Here is a 24452-nt window from a genome sequence, read left to right as displayed (position 1 = left end):
TTCTAGGTGGAATTTGTTGTGGGTTTGGAAGGTGCTGTCTGAGGATCTTTGGTGAATTTCTGTAGTGCATCTCCTAGATTATACACACTGCTGCTACTGAATGTAGGTGGTGGACGGAGTGGATGCTTATAGATGTCATGCCAATCAAGTGAGCTGCTTTGTCCTGGATAATGTCAATCTTCTTGAGTATAGTTGGAGTTATACTCCCCACCTACCTGGAGGAGTGTTCCATCATATTCCTGACTTGCATGTTGGCGATGGTGAACAGGCTCTGGGGAGTCAGCTCTGTGTTTGTGGTGAGTCCAGTTGAATTCTGATCCATGAGAACCCCCAGGATGTTGATAATGGGGGATTCAGTGATGATAACACTACTGAATGTCAAAGGGCAGTAATTAGATTGTCTCTTATTGGAGATGGTCATTTCCTGGCATTTATGTGGTGCGAATTTTACTTGCCACTTATCAGCCCAAGCCTGAATATTGCCTGGTCTTGTAGCATTTAAACAAAGACAGCTTCAATATCTGAGGAGTTGCAAATGGTGTTGAACATCCCCATTTCTGACCTTTATGATGGAGGGAAGGTCATTGATGAAGCAGCTAAAATAGTTGAGCCTAGGACATTACCCTGGTGAACTTCTGTAAAGGTGTTCTGGCTGTGAGATGACTGATCTCCAACAACCGCAACCATCTATCTATGTGCCAGTTATGACTGCAACCAGTGGAAAGTTTGCCAACACCCCACCCTGCCCCCAACCACCTGCCATCACCAATTCATGATTCTCATTGATTCCAGTTTTGCCATTTGGTTAAATGTGACCTTTAATGTCAAGGACTGTCATTCTCACCTCACCTGTGGAATTCTGCTTTTTTGACTATGTTTAAACAAAGGCTGTAATGAAGTCAGGAACTAAGTGTTTGATTTTAAGACTTATAAAATTTCTAGATCTTACTATTTTAGATTTACAAAAAAAAATTGAATAAAGGTGAAGGCATTCCTTCCATATGTTTATACTGTGATCTGACTCTTGATTGACCTTTAGTGTTAAACATTGGCATTAAGTTAACCGAGAACAGTGTTTTTGAGCAGCAAGATTGTGCTTAAACTGCATTTTGAGCAAAGCTTTTTTTAAGGTAATTTCTGGATCTGCAAATTGTTAATTGTAAATTGCAGAATTGGTTTAGTAGGGTGATGTGCTCTTCCTATCAGGGAGATTTTGAATGCATTTGAAGACTTCTGCATGAAGTGTGTTTGGAAGCAATTGCTATCAAACCACGTGAACCGATTGGAGCATCGGTTGGAGGCAACAAGAAGCTTAGTACGCTGGATTGCAGTGTCAGGAAGTAGGGACACTGCAGATACAGTCAGATTAGGAATGGTAGGAGAGGCAGCCAGGTAGTGCAGAAGTCTCCTATGTCGATCTCCATTTCAAGCAGGTGTGATGGACTGGATAGTGAAAGCGAGGTGGGGTGGGGCGGGGGGGGGGGTTGTCAGGGGGTGTTGGAGAATGGCTTCTCAGGGTAGTATAGCACTGACAGCCAGGTTTCTGGTACAATGACAGGCTCTACTGTATTGAGGGGTATGTCAGATTCCAAGCGATCAATGTAATAGGGGACTGTCTAGTCTGGGGTAGAGACAGACGTTCCTGCAGCTGTCAGCAAGACATGGTATGTTGCCTCCCTGGTGCCAGGGCCGAGGATATCTTGGAGAGAATGCAGAATATTCTAAAAGGCGAGAGTGATCAGCTGGAGATGTTGTGCATGTTGGTACTAGTGACATAGGCGGGGAAAGTGATGAGGTTCTGCAGATAGAATACAGGAAACTAGGCAGAAAGTTATAAAGTAGTTATTATCTCAAGCGTAGTTATTATCAGGATTGCTACTGGTGCCACTTGCTAATGAGAGGAGGAATTGGAAGATAGAGCAGATGAATACGTGGATGAGGAGCTAGTACAGGGGTGGGGGGAAGGATTCACATTTTTGGACCATTTGGATCTCTTCAGGAGTGGGAATGACCTGTATAAGAGGGACAGGTTCCATCTGAATTGGAATACCCTTGTGGGCAATTTGCTATTGCTATCAGGAGGCTTTAAACTGGTAAGAGAGGGCAAGAACCAATGCATTGAGGAGAAAAGGGGAAAAAAAATGCTGAGGCTAGTATAATAGATAAAGGGAGAAAGTCTGATAGTCAAGACAGACCAGAGCTTGGGAGAATATGTGATAAGACTGATTAAATGCAAGTGACCTGACAGGTAAGGTAGATGAACTTGGGTCATGGTTTAGAACATGGGACTGGGATACCATAACTTTATACATGGCTCAAGTATGGACAAGTCTGGCAGCTTAATGTTTTGGGGTTTAGATGCTATAGGAAGGATAGAAGGATGGAAAGGAGGATGAGTGACGATTTTGGTTAGGGAGAACATTATGACTAATTAGAAGATATTCCTGGGAGATCGTCCAATGCAGTTATATGGGTGGCACTTAAAAATAAGAAAGGGATGATCGCTTTGTTGGGATTGTATTATAGGACCCCCAATAGTCAGTTGAAAATTGAGAAGCAAATATGCAAGGAGATCTCAGATATCTATAAGAAAAATAAGAGTTGTAACGGTAGGGGATTTTAACTTTCCAAACATAGTCTGGGACTGTCACAGAGTTAAGGGGTTGGATGGGGAAGAATTTAAGTCCATACAAGAAAACATTCTTCAATATTTGGATGTACCTACTAGAGAAGGAGCAATACTTGACCCTTTGTTGGGAAATAAGGCAAAGCCAGTGACTGAGATGGCAGTGGGAGGAGCACTTTGGGGCAAGTAATCTTTAATCTGCTACTTTTAAAATAGTTATGGAAAAGGACAGAACAGATGAAAGAGTTAAAGCCTATTTTGTCAGTTTTAGGCAGGAACTTTCAAAAGTTGATTAGGAGAGGTTATTACCAGGTAAAAAGGCGATCAGGAAGTGGCAGGCCGTTAAGAATGACATTACGAGAGTTCAGAGACAGTATGTTCCTGTTAGCGTGAAGGGCAAGGCTGGTAGGTGTAGGGAATGCAGGATGACTAGAGAAATTGAGACTCTGGTGAAGAAAAAGGAGGCAAATATCACATGTAGTCAGAGATGAGATTGAGTGAATCCCCAGAAGAGTAAAAGGGCAGTAGAAGTATATTTAAGAGTGAAATTGTGACGGCCAACTGAGGACATGGGATAGCTTTGGCAAACAGAGTTAAGGAGAATCTAAATAGACTCTGTAAATATATTAAGAGCAGAAGAGTAGCTAGGGAGAGAACAGGACCCCTTAAAGACAACCGTGGCCATCAATGTATGGAATCACAGGAGATGGGTGAGATACTAAACAAATATTTTGCATCAGTTTTTAGTGTGGAAAAGGACTTGGAAGCTAGGGATCTTAGTCAAATAGTGATGTCTTAAAGTGTTCATAATACTGAAGAGGAGATGCTAGAGTCTTAAAACGCATTAAGGTAGATAAGTCCCTGGGACTTGATCAGGTGTTTCTCTTGCTGAGATATTTGTATCATCGATAGCTATGGGTGAGGTGCTAGAGGACTGGAGATTGGCTAATGCGTTGCTATTTTTTAAGAAAGGCAGTAAGGAAAGCCAGGGAACTACAGACCGGTGAACCTTACATTTGTGGTGGATAAGTTGTTGGAGGTATTTCTAAGGGACAGTATTTACATGCATTTGGAAAGGCAAGGATTGATTGGGGACAGTCAGCATGGCTTTGGATGTGGGAAATCAAATCTCATAAGTTTATTGAGTTTTTTGAAGAGGTGACAAAGAAGATTGATCAAGGCAGATTGCTGAAGAACACAGACAACTTCTACCAAAATTGGATACAAAATTGGCTTGAAGGTAGGAGACACAGGATGGTGGCGGAGGTTATTTTTCAGAGTAGAGGCCTGTGACCAGTGGTGTGCTACGAGGATCAGTGCTGGGTCCACTGCTTTTCATCATTTATACAAATTATTTGGATGTGAATGTAGGATGCAAGTTTGCAGATGACCCCAAAATAGCTGGTGTGAAGAAGGTTATCTTGGAGTTCATTGGGACCTTGTTCAAATGAGCCAATGGGCTGAGTTGTGGCAAATCTAGTTTGGATAAATGTGAGGTGTTACATTTTGGTAAGGCAAACCAGGGTAGGACACATACATTTGATGGTAGGGTCCTAGGGAGTATTGCTGAACAAAAGAGACCTAGGAGTGCAGGTGCATAGTTCCTTGAAATTGGAGTCAGAGGTAGACAGGGTGGTGAAGAAGGTATTTGGCACATGTGCCTTCATTGGTCATAACATTGAGTATAAGTGTTGGGAGGTCATGTTGTGACTATCCAGGACATTGGTGAGGCCATTTTGAAATACGGAGTACAGTTCTGATTGCCCTTCTATAGGAAGGATGTTATTAAACTTGAGAGAGTGCAGAAAAGATTTACAAGGGTGTTGCTGGAACTGGAGGATTTAAGCTATTAGGAGAGGCTAAATAGCCTGGGGATTTTTTTCCCCCTGGATCATCCAGAGACTGACTGGTGACCTGTGTAGACGTTTTTAAAATCATGAGGAGCATGGATAGGATGAATAGTGAAAGCATTTTTCCCATGGTGTGGGAGCCCATAAACTCGAGCACATGGGTTTAAAGTGAGAGGGGAAAGATTTTAAAGACCTGACAGGTAACTTTTTCATGCAGAGGCTGGTACATGTGTCGAACAAGCTGCCATAGGAAGTTCAATTACAACATTTAAAAAGCATCTGGATGGGTATATGAATATGAAGGGTTTAGAAGGAAATGGCCCAAATTGCTGGCAAATGGGACTAGGTTAGTTTGGGATTTCTGATCAACATAAATGAATTGGACCGAAGGGTCTGTTTCTGTGCCGTATAACTCTGACTTATAAGTAGCCCTGCTGGAATCCAAACTGGATGTCATTGAGCAGGTTGTTGCTAAATAGGTGCTCCTTGATAGCATTGTTCATTTTTCAAAAATGTATTCATTTGTGGGATTTGGGCATCACTGGCCGAACCAGCATTTATTGTCTATCCCTGGGTGCCTATAAGAAGGTGGTGGTGAGCTACCTTCTTGAACTGCTGCATTGTACTAGCTGTGGGTTGACCCACAATGCCATTAGGGAGACAGCTCCAGCATTTTGACCCAGTGACAGTGAAGGAATGGCGATATATTTCCAAGTCAGGATGGTGAGTGGCTTGGAGAGGAACTTGCATTTGGTGGTGTTTCCATATATCTGCTGCCCTTTGTACTTCTAGATAAAAGTAGTTGTGGGTTTGGAAGGTGCTATCTGAGGATTTTTGGTGAATTTCTACAGTGCATCTTCTAGATAGTAGACACTGCCACTACTGAGCATTGGTAGTGGAAGGAGTGTATGCGTGTGGATGTAGTGCCAATCAAGTGGGCTGCTTTGTCCTGGATGGTGTCAAGTTTCTTGAGTGTTGTTGGGGCTGCACTTTTCTAGGCAACTGTGGAGTATTCCATCACACTCCTGACTTGTGCCTTGAAGATTTTGAATAGCCTTTCAGGAATCAGGTGGTGAGTTACTCGCTGCAGTACTCCTAGCCTCTGACCTGCTCTTATAGCCATCGTGTTTGTGATGAATCCAGTTGAGTTTCTGCTCAATGATAGCCCTCAGGATTTGATAGTGGGTGATTCAGAGACAGTAAGAACAGAATGTCAAAGATTGGTAGTTAGATTGTCTCTTCATTGGTGATGGTCATAGCCTGGCATTTGTGTGGCGCCAATGTTACTTGCCACTAGTTAGCCCAAGCCTGGATATTGTCCAAATCCTGTTGCATGTGAACATGGGCTGCTTCAGGATCTGAGGAGTCAAGAATGGTACTGAACATTGTGCAGTCATCAACAGACATACTGACTTCTGTCCTTTTGATGGAGGGAAGGCCATTGATGAAGCAGCTGAAGATGTTGGTCCTTAAGGAACTCCTGCAGAGATATCCTGGAACTGAGATGATTCACCTCCAACAAGCATGATCATCGTACTATGTGTCAGGTAAGACTCCACTAGAGAAGTTGCCCCCGATTCTCATAGATCCCAGCTTTGCTAAATCCCTTCTTGGTGCCACACTCTGTTAAATGCAGCCTTTGATGTCAAGGGCTATCACTCCCAACACACCCCTGGAATTCAACCCTTTTGTCCATGTTTGGAGCAAGGCTGGATTAAGGTTAGAAGCTGAGTGGCTCTGACAGAACCCAAACTGGGCGTCAGTGAGCAGGGTTATTATTGAGCAGATGCTGCTTGATAGCACTGTTGATGACATCTTCCATCTCTTTACTGGTGATTGAGACTAGACTGATGAGGTGGCAATTGGCTGGATTGAAGTTGTCCTGCTTTTTTTGGACAGTACATACCGGAGCAATTTTCCACATTGTTGGGTAAATGCCAGTGTTGTAACTGTACTGAAACACCTTGGCCAGGGGAGTGCCAAGTTCTGGAGCCGAAGTCTTCAGCACTATTGCTGGAATGTTGTCAAGACCTGTAGCCCTTTCCTATACCCAGTATCTCCAACTGTTTCTTGATATCATGTGGTGTGAGTCAAATTGGCTGAAGGTTAACATCCGTAATGCTGGGTACACTGGAGGAAGCTGTGTGAAAGTTTCAACCTTGGCTTTTGCACTGATGTGCTAGGCTCTTCTGTCACGGAGGATGGGATATTTGTGGAGCAGCCTCCTCCAGTGAGTTGTTTAATCATCCTCCACCATCCATGACTGGATGTGGCAGGACTCTCGGAGCTTAGATCTGATCTGTTGGTCATGGGATCGCTTAGCTCTGTTTATCACTTGCTGCTTATGATGTTGGTGTGCCAGTAGTTCTGTTTAGTGCCTTCACCCAGGTTGATACTTCATCTTCCGGTGTGCCTGGTGCTGCTCCTAGCCAGGGTTCCTTCTGAAGGGCATTAGTGAGCCATACTGGTCATCAGTAGGTTCTTAATTCCAGTTTTTTTTTATTCAATTCAAATCAGGATTTGACACTGAGAACAATAGCTGGGTGTCTGGATTAATAGTCTAGCGATAATACTACCAGGCTATTGCTTCCCCCTCATGACACCTTCTCTCACTTTACTAATGATCAAGAGTAGATGGGGCAATAACTGGCTGGGTTGGATTTGTCTGCATGTTATGTACGAGATGTGCCTTGGCAATTTTTCCACATTGTCAGGTAGAGGTCAGAGTTGTAACTGTACTGGAACAGCTTGGTTAGGGGAGCATCAAGTTCTGGAGCACGTCTTCAGTACTACTGCTGGAATGTTGTCCGGGCCTTTGTGGTATTCAGTGCCTCCAACAGTTGCGTGATATCACAAATCGAATCAGCTGAAGACTGTAATGAAACTTTGCTGTTTGGCACATTTTAGTGGTGACTTCTATTAATTATTGATTTAAATGACCATTTTATTACTTTTAATTTTTCCATTGATGGAGTTCACGTGTATCGTTGTGGCAAACCATAACTTTCTGAAATTTGCTTGCCCATTCTTCTGAGGGGGGGGTAAGAGAAAATTGAAATGTGACCCCCACATGTGAAAAGTTAGGCTACCCTTTTATATAATAAATGTGTCCGTTTTTATCTTGTACTTTTTTCTTAAGGCTTCAGGAAATTCGACTGGATGTTCTGATGAATTTATTAAGCCAACGTGAAGCAAAGCAACAGGAAATGAATGTGAAGCGGGTTGATACAATTTGGTCAAAATTTCAGCAGAAGAAAGGAGTGGCTATAAAGAAGATTAGATTGAACCACATCAAAGGTATTGTTAGATTCATTTAGAAGAGGATGAGTCACTAGTTCTAGTTGAAAACTTTCATTTTCTTGATTTTTTTTGTTTCCATTCATCAGAATTTCCACAAAACAAGTTGGACTTGTACCTAATCATCATTCAACTTATCTTGGAGAAGTAGTGTGGTTTTGGTCACCAATCTTTGCATATCTGTCATTTATCACTGTTAGAAACAATAGCAGAAAAAGTTCTGTCAAACCACTTTGACATAGTTTTTACAGTTTTCTTGTTGCACTCAACCTCTGCTCTTTTACTTTTTTAAAAAAAAACTTACCATGAAGTGCAAAGTCTTTATCAATTTATCTTGTGTATTATTGTGTAATATCGACACAAGATATTTGTGTCACCCTCCTCTTTGTGTTGTCAAGATCCTGATGGGAAGAGTGCAGTGGTAATTGAGCCCCACTATTTCATGGGTTGTCTTCGATGTATAAGTGACTAGTTGAAACACTAAGATTATCAAACTTGCCTGAAATTGACCAATATCTAAGATAAAAGAAATTCATGCTAGATTTCATCAATAAACAAGAAAGCAAAAATTACTATAAAAATACCTATCCTTTTTACAAGTGGTAAATCAGGTTATTAAACAGAGATAATGGGAACTGCAGATGCTGGAGAATCTGAGATAACAAAGTGTGAAGCTGGATGAACACAGCAGGCCAAGCAGCATCTTAGGAGCACAAAAGCTGACGTTTCGGGCCTAGACCCTGCATCATCGGGCCAAGACCCTTCATATTAAATACACTACAATGCAATTATGTTCGTCTCCAAGCCACTTATTAACCTGACTTGGAAATATATTGCTGCTCCTTCTGTATCATTGGAACAAAACCCTCAAATTCTCTCCCTAACAGCATTGGATGTGTATCTTAGTAGATGGACTACAGTTTACAGCCATCTTCTCAGAGGCAGCTTGGGGCAGGCAATAAATGTTGATCCAGCCAACGATGCCCAAATCCCACAAGTGAGCAAAATAACTTATACTAAACTTACCTTATACCAAACATGCACAAATAATTCACAAATAGGACACATGTCACAGTTCTGCCTAAATATCATGAATGGAAACTATGAGCAAAAAGGAACAAATTATGTGGATCAACAACGCAAATCACAAAGGGTGGACTGAATTAACACTTGCACTGTTCTTTTTTTGCTCTTTGCCAATAACTTCATTTTTGTGTTGAAGATGGAAAATCCTTAATTCGGTAGCATATTTCTGGTCCACAAGTTAAAGTTCAGTGATGGTATTGTACAGGAGCTTTCAAAATTGGCTTGACAGAGGGTGGTAGTAGAGGGCTGTTTTTCAGATTGAGGTTTGTGACTAACGGTATGATGTAAGGATCAGTGCTGGGTCCACTGTTGTTCATCATTTCTAAATGATTTGGATGAGACTATAGCTTTTTAGTAATATGGTTAGTACCTTTGTGGATGATACCAAAATTGGTGTTATGAAGGATAATGAATAAGGTTTTCTAAGAGTAAAATGGGATTTTGGTCAATTGGGCCAGTGGAACAAGGAATGACAGATGGAGTTTAATTCAGATAAATGCAAGGTGTTGCATTTTGATAAGACAACTCAGTGCAGAAATCCAGTGGGAGCACTGCAGTCATGTCCAAAAGTCTAACCCCAGCTGAGACCAGATGTGCCAACATGGGAAGAGAGCTTTTGACTGTGCTGAATGGATGTGAGTAGTTGCATACCTATCTCCTAAGGGAGACAATTTTTAGTGGATGATGATCATTTTCCACTTGGACAGATCTGAAAAACGTGCTACTTTCAAGCCCTTATTTGGTCTCATTCACCCCATCTCTGTAATTTCCTCCATTTTACAGGCCTTGGACCTTCCCACTCCGTCATAGCTCCAATTTTCATTACTCCAGTAATTGTGACTGTGCCTTCAGCTGCCTGGGCCCCAGTCTGCCGTCTGTTATAGAATATTCTGCAAGCATCCAAAACACGTTGCTCTTCCTTTTAGATCCAAAAGTAATCACTGTATGATGTTTCTGCCTACAACCTGTGGGCCATTTAAAGGTGTTATTGCCACGTTATCCTTCAGTGTACCAAGTGAGAAATGTTGCATTTATGGAAACCATTATCTTCTTTGTTTTCCTTTCACAACAGATATCAGATGAAATTAATGTTTGCATGATAATAGAGGACAAAATGTTACATATGACATGTATATGAGGAGTCAAGAATAATTGTATTAACCTGTGGCGTAAATGTACTTAGGAATCGGTTGATGTTTGGCTTGGGGCAGAAATATCATTATGCACGTCAGCAACTGTTAACCAGGTCACAGCTATAAATTAATCAGTTGCCAGCAATTACTACAGCTGCATAGTTATACAAAAAGGAAACACCATACCAAGGGAAAATAATTCTTGGATGACCAAGGGTAATTTTACTTGGAACTTACTATGACAAGATGCCGCACTGACAGGAGAGACTGGAAGTCTGAACATTGGTTTGCTGTGTGACACTCATCACTTACAATGTGGTCTGTTGCATCCGCTGCTCCCAATGTGGCCTCCACTACATTGATGAGACCAAGTGGAGGCTTAGGGACAGCTTTGTAGAGCACCTGCTCTCTGTTCACAACAAATGACAACAGCTTTCGGTCATGAACCATTTCAACTCCCCCTCCCACTCCTTGGGTGACATGTCCATCCTGGGCCTCCTCCAGTGCCATCATGACACAACCTGGAAAATGGAGGAGCAGCATCTCATTCTGCCTCAAACCTGCAGCCCAATGGCCTAAATGTGGATTTTTATCAGTTTCAAAATCTCTCACCCCCGGCCTCATCCCATGACCAACCCTCCCTGTCATCCCTGCCTCCTTGACCTGACATAACCTGTCCATCTTCTCTCCCATCTATCCGCCCCTCCCACCTCACTGACCAATCCCCACCACTCCCTACCTGCTCTCACCTAGCACCATCCTACCAACCTTCCCCAGTCCCACCCCTCTCAACTTATTTCGGAGATCCCTTCAATACCACACCCACCCCCCATTTCTGAAGAAGGGTGCCAAGGCGAAACATCAGCTTTCCTGTTCCTCTGATGCTGCCTGGCCTATTGTGTTCCTCCAGTTCCACATTGTGTGTTATCTGACTCCAGCATCTGCAGTTCTTACTATCTCTAACCCAAAAGGGGCTGAATGTTTCCTCTGTACAACAGAAATACAAATAAAACACCTTTTCCTAGACTCAATAGGGTTAAGCATACTCTATGTACCTGAACTGTTGCATATGAGCATATTTCTTTATTCCTGTCAAGAGCCTAACACTTTTCTAACTAGAAAATAGATATTCATTTGGATTTTAGATGTTTACCATTTAGTGCAGACTATGAATAAAAATGTAAGGTTAAAAATTATGACCCTTGAGATGTAGGGAAGACCGAAATATTGTAGTTGCGGGATAATGGGACTTTAGATTTTGGGTTTGCTCTCCTTATCTCCCACTTGTAGTCTAAGGTGTTTATGTTCCTCTGGGTAATACAAAGATTTCTGTTTTAACATCCATCATTTTCCATGCATTTTGTCCGCAAGCGTGGATTTGATTCTGGAATTTAGATTTGTCTCACACTGTTGAAGGCGCACAGTGGAGTAAAAAGACAATCCCTGTTTTCTTCCACCTAATGAGGGCCTGAGGTTATCTCTTTTGTCCTCAGTGTGACAAGATAATGCTAAAAGTTGTCCATTGCATAATGAAGGAATCACTTACACCTAATTATGCATGTTATCCTTCCTAATAATTCAAATTACTCTGGGATTGATCTCGCTACTTGGTGGGCAGGGGAGGTTCAAGATCTGTTTAAAAATGAAAAATTGTGATGTATGACTGGAGACAGCTGCATACCTGCTTGCCACCATTTTTAATGTGTGGTAGACTTGGTCTCATTTTGGAGAGCTGGAATGTTTTACTTTCGTATTTAAACCAGACTCTGAGCAACAGGGAACATAAGAACAGTAGTAGGTCATTCAGACTCCTGTGGCTATTCCAGCAATCACTGAAATAATGGCTTGGACTCTGTGCATTTGCCTTGGTTCCATATTCCTTAATACCCTCTGAGAAAATAAATATTGTTTTCAACTTAGAATTACTGATTGAACTAGCCTGTCTTGCTCATGTCATGGGAGAGTCCTAAATTTCTACCACCCTTTGCACGAACACTTATATTCTGACTTCTCTTCTGAATAGCCTGACTCTGATTTTAAGTTTGTATCTGCTCAAGCTCCTTTGCTTTAGCTGCTTGTTGTAAAGGATAACTTGCCATTAGCCTTTTCTATTTTCCTTTTTGCCAGCGTGTATAATTTAGTGATCTCTGTACAAAGACCTCGAAATTTCTTTGGCTCCCTCTGATCCCTACTATTTCATCATTTGAATCTATCATTCTTTGGTTCAGAATGAAGACCTCTCACTGACTGGTATTGAAATCTGTCTACTCTATCATTCCTATTTAATGTTCCTTTTAATTTTATGCTTGTCTACACTCTTTAATTTGCCATTAATTTTTATGTCATTGGCAAATTTGAGAACATGGCTGTATTGCGTTATTTATCATATTAAATAGCTGAGAACTCAGCACTGTTGTACAACACAAATCACTTCCTTCTAATTTTAGTAGAGACCCATTATAGTTATGTCATTGGACTAGTAACCCAAAGCCTGAAGTAGTGATCCACAGACATATGGCCCAACTTTAACTCTGTTTAAATTCAGAAATCAGGGGACACTGGGCTATAGTCCAGCAGCTTTATTTGATATCACAAGCTTTCGGAGCATTGCCCCTTCATCAGGTAAAATGAGAGAGAAGCATGCAGACACAGAATTTATAAGCAGAGAGCTCGAAAGATCATGCAAATGGTGTGAGTAATGTCGACAGGCCAAATAATAGATCTCTACAGGTGTTCAAGAATGTCAGATGGTGTGAGTAAATTTGTCAGCAGCTGAATAACAAGCGAAGGGATGACCTATAATCCGATTAAATGAGGCAGAGACATAATTACAAATAAAAATTAAAATGATGTGGTGCTGGAGGCAAATCAAATGACTGGAATAACGTAATAGATATAAGAATTGCATGCTGAGGGTCTAACCAAAGTGACAGGAAATCTAAAACTGTACAAACTTAAGATTGAGAAATAACAATTTATTAAGGTGATAGTGTCAAAACAGGACATCAAGGAAGACTTTACAGATACAGATACACATGCAGCACGATGTGAATCTAAGATCACAGTTGAGGCCATCTTCATTGGTATGGACCTTGGCCATCAGTTTCTGCCCAGCGATTCTGTGATGTGTATTTCAAAGGCCGCCTTAGAAGATGCTGATCCAAAGATCAGAGGCTGAAGGTCCTTGACTGCTGAAGTGTTCCTCAACTGGGAGAGAATATTTCTGTGGCAATTGTTGTGCAGTGTCCATTCATCCGTTGTCATTGTGTCTGCATGGTCTCTACTGTTCCTTGGGACATCCTTGCCTGCACCATATGAGATAGATTGGTTGAGTCACATGAGTATCTGCCGTGTATGTGGTGGGTGGGTATCTCCTGGACATTTCACTTGGACTTCACTGAGGCAGTCATTTTGACACCCGAGATCTCCAGCTGAAAATGTGGAGCCAACAAGAAAGCCACCTGCCGGATTTGTGGGTGAGGTGACTCATATAGAACCCTCGTTGCCACTCCCAGAGCCAGGTGGCTTCGTCCCTCAGGGCAGAATGGGTTTCTTGTAGGAGTCAAAGTGCATACTTCCCATTGTGAAGAGCTGAGAAGTTCTGGAATCTGCACTGTGACTCCCTGTGTCGTTGATATCGAGGTTGGCTTAATTGTCAATAGTAGTGTACAACCACCATGTGAAACTATTGAAAACACTTGCTGGGAGGGTAGGGCAGCGGCACAAAGGTCCCTCACTTTCCCTCGGAGTGTATTGAGGAAAGTCTTGAACCGCCGCTGGTCATTCTGGGCCAGCCTGGGTGTGTGGTGAACAGCACAAAATCTTCCCAGCAGTCGAGAGCCAGCCAGACTCTATCATGGCGACCATGAATACCTCCAATAAAGTCCTTGAGCTTCTCAATAGGGGTGGGGGGGGGGGTAGAGTAGGGTTGCAACTAGGGAGCCTAAAACCTCACTGAAGATGGACTCCCTGTCATCCCCAGCGCTCACCCCCAAGTCCGAACCCTCCTCTGGGCAGTCGTCGTTGGCCACTGATCCCTCCACCACGGTGAGAGTGGGGTCTGGTCTGGCTCCAGTCCCTCAGTGACACCACCCTCCGGGTCACCGGCAGGAACGTTTTCAGTACACTTCATTGAGGCCTGTTCCAGGTCTGGGTTGTCGAGTGGCAGTGACTCTGGGTCCTGCTCCTTTCCAATCACCCAGCTGTCCAGCTTCTCAGGGAGAAGGTCCTCCCCAATGGCCAAGGTGCCTGGAAAAGCAGTCTGGGAGGGAGGAGTGTGGATAACACCATCATCTTCCCCACTGCCTGATTATCCAGCAAGGTTTACAGTGCCTAGGCTACGGCCTGTGTGGGGCTGTGGCTTATCCCTGGAAGCAGGTGGAGTTGCAGCAGCGGGACGGCTCACCGCACCCCTCAGGGCTCCGAACAGGTCAGGTTGCAGCACAGGAGGAACAGGAGGTGCTGCGGGCTCCCCCCCGGGGGGAATCTGTGCCAAGCAGGGAGCGACACCTCTTTCCATTGGTCTTGGTGGTAATGGTGATGGCCTCACCTCCCCCACCTGCCCTGATGATCAAGCCCTCACTCCAGCCTGTCCAGGAATACCATTAGCTGGGCTAAAGCAGGGGGCATGGTGACGGTGAGGAAAGCCAATTACTATCACTTCTTGCCCTGGTTGTTAGGTGACAGTGGGAAGGGCAGGAGCCCACCTTTTGGCCCTGGAACCCCAGACTGGGCCACCGCAGGATGGAGGCTGACAGTGGAGACCCCAAGATCATGTGAGTCGGGGTGTTTGAAAACGTGAGGTGGCGCTTAGCCTCCGGGCCCTAAGGGTCAGTGAGTCTTGACTTGGGGAGTATAGGGCATGGAGTTGGGGGTTGGGATTCCCACGCCAGGATGTTGCTGGCACGACCGCGAGGGCATTATTGCACTGGGCTGGGGCAGGCTGAGATTCTGATTCTGAGAGATGAAGTGGCAATGGGGTGACAGCAACGGGGCTGGGGGATACATCCATGGGGATGGCCTGTAGGTGTTTAGTCCCACCCTATGAGTTCCTTCCGGCCTATTGGCCACCGTCGCCCTTCCCGCCAGAAGCCACAGTGACTGTGACCTCTGGCTCAGAGCCCATTTGAGGGCCTCCCAATGTTGCAGTGTTGCTTCCCAGTGGGGGAGAGGGAGCAGGTGTGGTAGTGCCACCTGCAGTCACTAATGTCAGCTGAGCAGCCTTCAGGGTGAGGCTGTTCTTCCTTGTGTGCCTCACCTTTCAGCTGAGGTGTCGCTGCACACTTTCCACTGTCCAGGAGATGCGGTAGGCTGTGCCCTCGTGGAACAGAGTAAATTCTCCCTCGGTTACCTTCTCCCACCCCAAACAAATAAAGACGTGGGTAGGGGAAGGGTCCTTTAGCCCAAGCAGGAGTGGTATTACACCTGACCAGATTTCCCCCAGAGATTATAGATGGGGAGGAGGAGCTCACTGGCAATAAAGGGCTGGACGTTGGAAATCACAAGCCTCTGGACTGTGATCTCCAGAGGGTCAACGGGCAAATATGTCCTGCCCCTAATGAATCCCTTCTCAACAGCTAGATGTGCCACCCGCTCGGACTGCAGGTAGAAAACGACCTTCCCATACATTTTGGCCACAGCAACGATGACCATAGCCATGGCCTTACTCCAGGCCTCCATAGACACATTGGGGTAGGCCATTGGTAAGGAGCCAAAAGGCAGATGGGGTCATAGCTGAGCTGAAGCAGCTGGACCCCAGGCTGCTGCTACCCCAGCATAGGTCGGGCTAGATCCTGCCACCTTGGGGCTAGCCTTGTCTCCAGGGAGGTGAGGGGGTGGGAAGCAGTAGTGCTGCCAGACGCTGCAGGAAGTCCGCTATTTCAAGGGGCCCAGGCGGCATCAACAGTCCTTGGGTACGGCCTGAAGCAGGCAGTAACAGCAGCGGGAGAGGTGGAAGGCCCAGGTGGCAATGGCAGCAGCAGGAAAACCAGGAGCCTAAGCACTGGTAGCAGCTGAACTGGCCCAGGCTGCAATAGTTAACCCAGGGAGGCCCCAGCTGCTGCAGCAGCAGAACCGGGTACGTCCAAGCAACGGCAAACAATAGAAACAGTAAGCTTTCATGGCCAGAATGAGACCACAGTCAACACCATGATCCAACAAGCTGCTTCTTCACAGTACACTGGCTACGACCAGCCAGCTCAGAGTTAGTCCTGAACTGAGGAGATTCTAATCTCTTAGTTATATGTATACTTTTCTCCATGACACCCATATGACCAGAACCAAGAGCCCTGTGGGGGCAATGCTTACGTGAACAAAGAGATGAAGGGGAGGGTAGGGGTCAAATCAAAATGGAATTGGAGGGGGAAGTAAAGCACTTCTAATCTCCTGGTTTTTTTTAGTGAATAAGAATCCATCGTACCACTGGATGTGGCCAGCCAGCTCAGAGTCAGTCCTTAACTAACGAGCTTCTAATCTCCTGGTCATTGTTTTTTTGTTTTCTTTTCTGTTCCTCTACACTACTGCCATCCAGTAGTAGTGCTTATCTTCCCCAACACCCTTATTGTGCATGTGCAGGTGTGAGACAGTTTTAAAAAAAAATGTGCGAAAATGTTATTAACATACCACCACCAGTAAGATCACCCATGTGACCAAAGCATCAGTAACAAGCAGCACCCCTATAGGGACAATGCCAATGTGAAAGAAAAGTGAGGGGGAGGGTAAATCAAAATGGAATTGGAGGGGGAAGTAAAGCACGTCACCCTCCTAGTTCTCTTGGTCAGCCAATTCATTCCTGATTGGCTCAGGTTAGCAACCCCAACTGAGAATCTTATAGTTAATAAGGTCCACCTGGTTCCAATCACTACACCTACCAAACCCCAAGATTTAATTGTACATAGCATCACCTGCCTATGTAAATTGCCCCAATGAAGTCCTCATCTGAGATCTCTGCAGAAGAATTTGTGTAAAATCTTGCCCTCATGTGAGCTGGCATCTACACCATTCTTGCCTCCAACTGTCTGAAGACCAGCAGTGCCCAATGTCTTATCATATGCCTATACCCTTAGAATCCAATCTAGTATCTGAGTTGATAGCTGCAAGTGTGAGAACTACTGGTAAATTGTCTTCTTTATCATTGATTTCCTGTTCTTGCACTGCCTGCTGTTACACCACTGCTTATTCTTGATAACTGAAAAGAGAAGCGTACAAGGGTAAGGCTGCGGTGAAGCAAGAAGGTAGAAATTAAGAGATACATGCTAAAAAGTAAAACAGATGTGAGAAGGTAAATTAGATCTGAGGATACTGTCACTTAATGGTTTCAGCCCCGCTGTTGCATGCAATTTCAACCATGTCTGCTTCAATGATGGTACCAGCTGTCTCTTTCATGGGGCAAGTGTCCTGCATCTGGGTCCTTTCCCACTGATGATCTCCTGCTGCCTCTGGTTATGAGTCACCTTGTCCTGCAAGAGAAAGGGAAGTGTGATGCAATCTGTTTGGGTGATGCGGCTCTCATGATTGAATAGTTAACAGTGTATGAGACAAGGGTATGAGACTTGTAGCAGTGCGAAGCGGTTAGTGGTGAGATGAAACTATGAATGTTAGCTATAAGTTGTGTTTGATGCAGACCACAGCATGAAATAAGGAATTCAAGAGAAGCAAGGAGATAGTGACATTTCACTGAATATCTATTTTCTGTGTGAAGTCAGGGCACCATAAAAGTAGGTTCAATTATTCATTCAAAATGTTTCATATATACATAATTGCTGTCTTAGATATTGCTAATTTGGGGAGCTGGTATATTCTGAATTAATTCTGAGAAAAGAACCAAAATTACTCTCAGCCATTTTGACGATGGCGCAAGAATTGATGAGACAATGGTTCTATGATTCTGAAGACCTAAATTCTAACTGTCAAGGGGAGGTGGAAGGAGAAAGTGGATAGAAAGTGGTTTGGATGTAGCCAGGAGTTTAAATCCCTAAAAATAATTTGTTACAGTTGGGAACCTGACTAGATCCCTCCCATTTCTAGAGTTAACATGTGTGGATTGGTAACATCTGTGAAGCTGTCAGTTAACTCAACATTTAGATTTAACCAAGCAGTCTGGTTTTAAAAGGCAGCGCACAAGTCTTTGGAGTTGCTGAGAACAGGTGGGGGCCAGCAAGCTGAGAGCACAGTGAAACGTATTTCTTGTGTGAATGCAACAGGCAGGAAATCTTCAAAGAGTGACACTGAATAACTGCAGCCACGCTGAGGAGATGACTCACAGCAGTACTTCAGAGTTTGTGCTTTCACGACAGGTGCATTGCAAACTTTTGGAAGTGACTTCACCTATCTTGGACTTCACTCAACTTGATCTACATTCCTTGTTGCCAATCTTCACTGTAGCATGGCAATAGCTTAAACAGTGCTACCAATCTCTATTGAAACACACTGCTCCAGAGGAATGCTCAGAGATGTGGCTCAAAGAAAGCTAAATCTCAACACAACCTGTATAGGTGGACAAAGAATTAACTAACTCACGTGTGCGAGCACAAGTTCTTCAGAAGGTTAATGTTATCATTGGCAAGTAAACTTCTGTTATCGGCTGTCACTGGAACAGGACCTGCTTCCCGTTGGACAGGTGGGAATTTATTTTCCATGGCTGTAAAGATGCCAAACTGGAAATCCACCTCCTTCTCATTTCCCACCCTGATTTTCTGCCTTGCCCTACAATTGTATGTTCTAATGTAAAGAGAAAGCAGAGGCTTGTGATTGTGTGGAGAGGAGGGAAGGGCTATGACATAAGTTTGTGAAATGACACAAAGATATGATTGAGGAATGAATGGAGCTGCATGGTCTGAGAAGTGTTTTGCCAGCAGAATTCTAGGACGGCCATTACATTTCAGTTTCTCAGACCCTAACCATGACCTCTAGGTGAGAATCTGAGACCTGGGGATTTTGGGGGCGAGGGAAGAAGCAAAGCTGTTGTGGTATGAGGCAGGGATAGTCTTCACAGACTTGTTTTCCATTTCTTTGATCACAACAGCCTTTGGAATCGAAATACAGGTCAGCCATTTTAACATAATAGAAACAGAAAGTGCTGGAAAAAAAATTAACAGATCTGGCTGCATTTGTGGAGAGAGAAACAAAAGTTAATGTTTCAAGTCTGATATGACTCTTCAGAGTTTATTCTAACCACTGAGGGTCCTTTCATTAGAAATCCTTTCTTTGAAAAATGTGCTAGACCATTCCACTTGGACCTCCCCAGTTGGGTTGGGAACTTGGAAATTGGATGCTAATGCTAACACACACTTGGGAGGCAGATTAATTTCTCATTGCAGAATTCCTAGTGTCTGACTGGCTTTTTTAACCATAATATTTGTATGGTTTGTTCAGTTCAGTTTCTGGTCAATGGTAACTCCCCAGGATCTTGATAGTGGAGTTTTAGAAATGGTGATGCCATTAAGTCTCAAGGGACAATGGTTAGAATTTGTCTTGTTGGAGATGATTATCACCCGGTACCTGTGTGATACAAGTATTACTTAACTATATAAGTTTCATTTAAAAATTTTTACTGATCTCTATTGACATTTTTTAATAATTATACTTACAGAAATAAGAAAAATAACAGCTAAGAGAAGAAATGTGGAAGGGAAGCTTGAGCGGCGTAACCGCATACAGGACTATGCAGATTATGGATCACAGGTTTATGCACCAGTCTCTCGAAATGGCCGGTTTCCAGACCAGAATTCTGAACGCTTCATTGTGAAAAGTCATTTTCTTTCCACATTTGATGGTAATTTAATGATACAGAAACTCCAAGATGTATAATGTGCAATCTGTTTTGGGTTTCTTTGTTATCTGAATATCCAAAAGGCAATCCTCAGCTATTCGCGTTACAATCATTTTACAAAAATTGCAACAGGAATTCCAAATCTCTATTTAGTCCACAAACAATTTTCAGTATTAACATTTGAAAATAAAACTTGACCCATTTTAACCAGACAGAGATGATGATATCTTGTTGCTGTATATCCATAGTTGATATGAAGGTGAATCTTGGAAAGAGTTATAAGTGTATACTTCTTGTACCATGGAAGCTGGATTGTGTGAAAGTTTGCACTGAAATAATCCTTCATAGATTAATTTTAAAAATTGTTTCAGTTTTCATAGATGTAATTGCCAGAGACAAGGGGTGAAATGTTGTAGAGGTAACAGGCATCATGGAAGCTGGCTGAGACCAGAATCTAGAGTAAAGCTGATGGAGATTGGTCTCTGCTGAGATGTTGCTTAGGACAGGAACAGGGAGGCAGTTCAGAGGGAAGAACTTTTAAATCAGATGCAAGTAAACCCAAAAGAATTGCCCACATACAAAACTAAGCAATATTCTATCTCCAAATCTTGTTGAGCCTATGCATGCTGCTATTTCATAGCTCCATTTGGATTCCAGATGCTTCCCACTGCTTCTCTACATATAAACATGTCTAATTCATCTCTCCCGACAAACATAGACAGAAGCCTGTCAACCATCTCTTACAACATCCCACCCAGAAATTCACTTCCAGACCCGACTTACCATACTCGCTCAGCAGCACCTTTTCCCAAAACCCCTGTCCTCACTTAATCAGCAACCTTTCTACACAACTGCCGTCCAAGTACTCAGGCCAGCTGCCGGACTACCAATCCCCTGCTCCTTGTGGTTGACTGGAGTAGGCTGTGCATACTCAGCAGTACAGTTCGCATGTACATGCACATAAGATGCTCTGGCATCAGCAAAAGGAGACACATAGCAATCTCCAAGTCACTGTCTGGAGAAATTCAAGAGAATGACATCTTGAAACAAAAGCTCAGGACAGTTTGGAAAATTAGAGGACTAACCCATGAAACATAGGAGGCTGATTGCACTTGTCCGACTGCACCTTCTCATACTCAGACACTTAACAGACCATTGGCTGGCTTTCACCTGGGATCAAGGATCATAGAATGCGATGCCTCACCTGTTAATAGTTGCTAGCCATTCAGAAACCAGAGACTGTGCTGTATTCAATGGCACCACTGGGAATTTAGTGACTGTTACTGATAAGTAGCTGAGGAGGGACCCAAGTTCAGGTCAGTGGTGGTATGTGTAGGTCCAGGGGTGGAGATTGCAGTTGGGGTTGGATTGGGAAAATAAGTGGATACTGTCAGTAGGAACATATGGTGGCTTTTACTATCTCCTCACCTTATTCAGATACAAAGTGTCTTTTAATGAACTTCCACCCAACTGCAGTAGCCCACTAAGAAACAGACTGGGTAATACCAGTGACAGTGGAATGAGGCCCTTAATTGGTGGTACAGGAATGGCACTCAAAGGTTTTCATGCTGTGGACTTAATCTGGGTTAAGGCAGAAAGGTTGCGTGCTGCCTTACTAATTAAATGCCCCCATCATCAAACTCACCATGGGGGAGAGCACACAGCACAACCCATATTTCAACTTCATACAATGAGCAGTACAAAGTTGTGTGATGAAATCTAATTTTGTTTGTCCATTTGTACTGTGGGCTTATTGCAAGAATTTGAATAGATTAGAATAGTCCAAAGATTACTAAAGAGCCATATTGAGAGAGGGAAAGAGTGAGCCAGAAGTAGAGGAATAAGCACCGTGCAGGTAAGGTGCTGCTGTTAGATAAGCTGCTGAGATGACAGCTGAGATCATTAGCTCTTTGTAGTTGGGAAGAAGCCCCAGAAATCATTTAATAACCCCATGTAGTTAGGGATTGAAGGAATGCTGGGAGCCAGTAGGTGCTGTTATGTGGGGTTAAAACTCAGGATAACCTCTAGAAACTGGGGTCTCAGTAACAGTTCATGAGTTGATGTTTGTGAGGACAGCATGAAACAGGCAGATATGCTCGACCAGGTTGATGTAATGAAGGAGGATGTGCTAGAAATTTTGAAAAACGTGAGGATAGATAGGTCCCTTGGATGAGAAAGTAGAAGGGTGGGTTAGTGAGTTTGCCAATGACACGAAGGTTGGTGGAGTTGTAGACAGCGTGGAGGGATGTTGTAGGTTGCAACAGAATATTGACAGAATGCAGACCTGGGCAAAGAAGTGGCAGATGGAATTCAACCCAGAAAAGTGTGAAGTGATTCATTTGGAAGGTCAAATTTGAATACAAAATGCAGGGCTAATGGCAGGATTCTCGGCAGTGTGGAGGAACAGATGACCTTAGGGTCCATAGATCCCTCAGAGTCGCTACCCAAGTTGATAGAGTTGTAAAGAAGGTGTATGGTGCGTTGGCTTTCATTGGCAGGGGAATTCGAGTTTAAGAGCTCTGAGGTTATGCTGCAGCTGTATAAATCTCTGGTGAGATCACACTTGGGATATTGTGTTCAGTTCTTGTCACCTCATTATAGGAACGATGTGGAAGCTTTGGCAAGGGTGCAGAGGAGATTTACCAGGATGCTGCCTGGACTGGAGGGCAGGTCTTATGAGGAAAGGTTGAGGGAGCTAGGGCTTTTATTCATTTAGAGTGAAGAAATATGAGAGGTGACTTGATAGAGTTGTGCAAGATGATGAGAGGCATAGAGTGGATAGCCAGAGACTTTTTCCCCAGGACGGAAATGACTGTAATGAGGGGGGCATAATTTTAAGGTGATTGGAGGAAGGTATAGGGGAAATGTCAGTGGTAGGTTCTTCACACAGAGAGTAGTGGGCGTGTGGAATGCGCTGCCGGCAGTGGTAGTGGAGTCAGATACTTTAGAGACTTTTAAGTGACTCTTGGATAGGCACATGGAGGATAGTAAAATATAGGGTGTGCAGAGTAGTTTGATCTTAATAGGATAACAGGCCGGCACAACAACGTGGGCCAAAGGGCCTGTACTGTGCTGTACTGTTCTATGTTCTGTGTTCTAATGATAGCTCAATACAGTCGAGAGTAAGGTCAAAGAAGCTCATGAGTAGTATTTGCTTGATGCAGCTGAAAATGGTTGAAGTTCAGAGCAACTCCAGGGTTTCTAATGTTTCTAAAACTCAAGGAGTTCAATCCTATTGTCTGCAGATTAATTGGAATTGTGCTGTTTCTAGCATACAGATGAGTGAATCCAGAAGAAGGTAAACAATAGGCAGGTGTTTGCCTTCATTGAAGAGTCATTAACAAAGGGACATAATTTTAAGGTGAATGCAGGAGGTTTAGACCGGATTTGAGGAAATCTTTCTCTTTTTACTCAGTGTGGAGAGAATCTAAAATGGACTGCTTTGGAGGGTAAGAGTCAACCACATTGATGTGGGTCTGGAGTCACATGTAGGCCAGACCAGGTAAGGATGGCAGTTTCCTTCCCTAAAGGATATTAGTGAACCAGATGGGTTTTTCCAACAATTGACAATGGATCCACAGTCATCATTAGACTATTAATTCCAGATATTTATTTAATTCAAATTCCACCATCTGCCACGGAGGGATTCGAACCTGGGTCCCCAGAATATTATCTAGGTCTCCGGATTAACAGTCCAGTGATAATACCACTAGCCGTTGCAGAATCTGCACCAACAAAAAAAAACTCAGCAGGTGGAACGGTCTACCCTATAATGGATGAATCAGTAATTTTATGGGGAATTAATGCTGTCCATGAAGAACAGGCTTTGGAGGGAGATCTGAAGACAGGTCTTCGAAAGTGAAGAACTGAGAATCCTTTGTAAAGATTTAATGACCAACAACATCTCAAATGTTTTGGGGTTTTTGAGGATCTGTTATTATTGTGGTTGCTATTTATTGTGTTTTTTTGGATGCTTGACCACAAGTTGTCCGTTACCAATGCTCACCTGCTTTTGTTTCTGAATGGTGGAGTAGAAACTTAGGGCTGAATCTTGTGTTTTATTGATTAATTGTTGCATTGAGTTTTTCTTTGGAGAGTTTTTTTGCCACAATGCTTTGTGTGTGTTTTCTCAGTTCCTGACGTTTTCCCAGGGCCTGGCAGTCAAGGAAATTTAGTGTCCCGCTTTGCAGGCAAGGGTAGTTTCTGCTGGATGAGGTAGTACACAGGCTGGACACTCCTTTTATCCCAGGACCAACAAATGAGGCAGCAACACTAGACTATGCCTGAGGTAACGAGTGCAGGTTCAACTATCTGGAGGAATGCACAATATGTAGGGGGAAGATTGATGATCTTCTACACTTCTCCAGCATGTGCCATAATATTCTCTCTGACACACATTCTCACTATCCCTGCAACTACACCTACTCCCACCAAGGCTCATTTTCTACTACACTCACTTTTGCCTGCAAAATCATTCTACACTTGCTGTCACCAATCCCAATCTCCGATACTATTAACGCTGCATGCCCTCTGGACTGCCCATTAACTTGCTCAGGTCACGTCCCCACTTGCATCTCCATTATTATCTGCATTCCAGGAGGAAAACAGCAGAAGGAATGTGGAGGACTATCATACGTTTGACTCCTCACCCTTAATTTTGACTTCCCCAAGCAGCTGATTGACCATGTCCA

At 43.6% G+C, this 24452-nt stretch overlaps 1 protein-coding gene across 2 annotated transcripts in view; it reads left to right on the top strand.

Moving 5' to 3' along the window:
- Positions 1–24452, top strand: part of cfap91 (cilia and flagella associated protein 91) — an 87315-nt gene that overhangs the window by 32244 nt on the left and 30619 nt on the right. For both annotated transcript variants that reach the window (XM_048540092.2, XM_048540091.2), the window contains exons 8-9: positions 7616–7773; positions 19582–19764. In XM_048540092.2, coding sequence (XP_048396049.1) covers positions 7616–7773; positions 19582–19764 — 341 coding nt within the window. The remainder of the gene's footprint in view (positions 1–7615; positions 7774–19581; positions 19765–24452) is intronic.

This window comes from Stegostoma tigrinum, chromosome 12, assembly GCF_030684315.1.
Source record: "Stegostoma tigrinum isolate sSteTig4 chromosome 12, sSteTig4.hap1, whole genome shotgun sequence".
NCBI lineage: Eukaryota > Metazoa > Chordata > Chondrichthyes > Orectolobiformes > Stegostomatidae > Stegostoma > Stegostoma tigrinum.
This window is presented reverse-complemented; position numbering and strand designations above follow the sequence as displayed.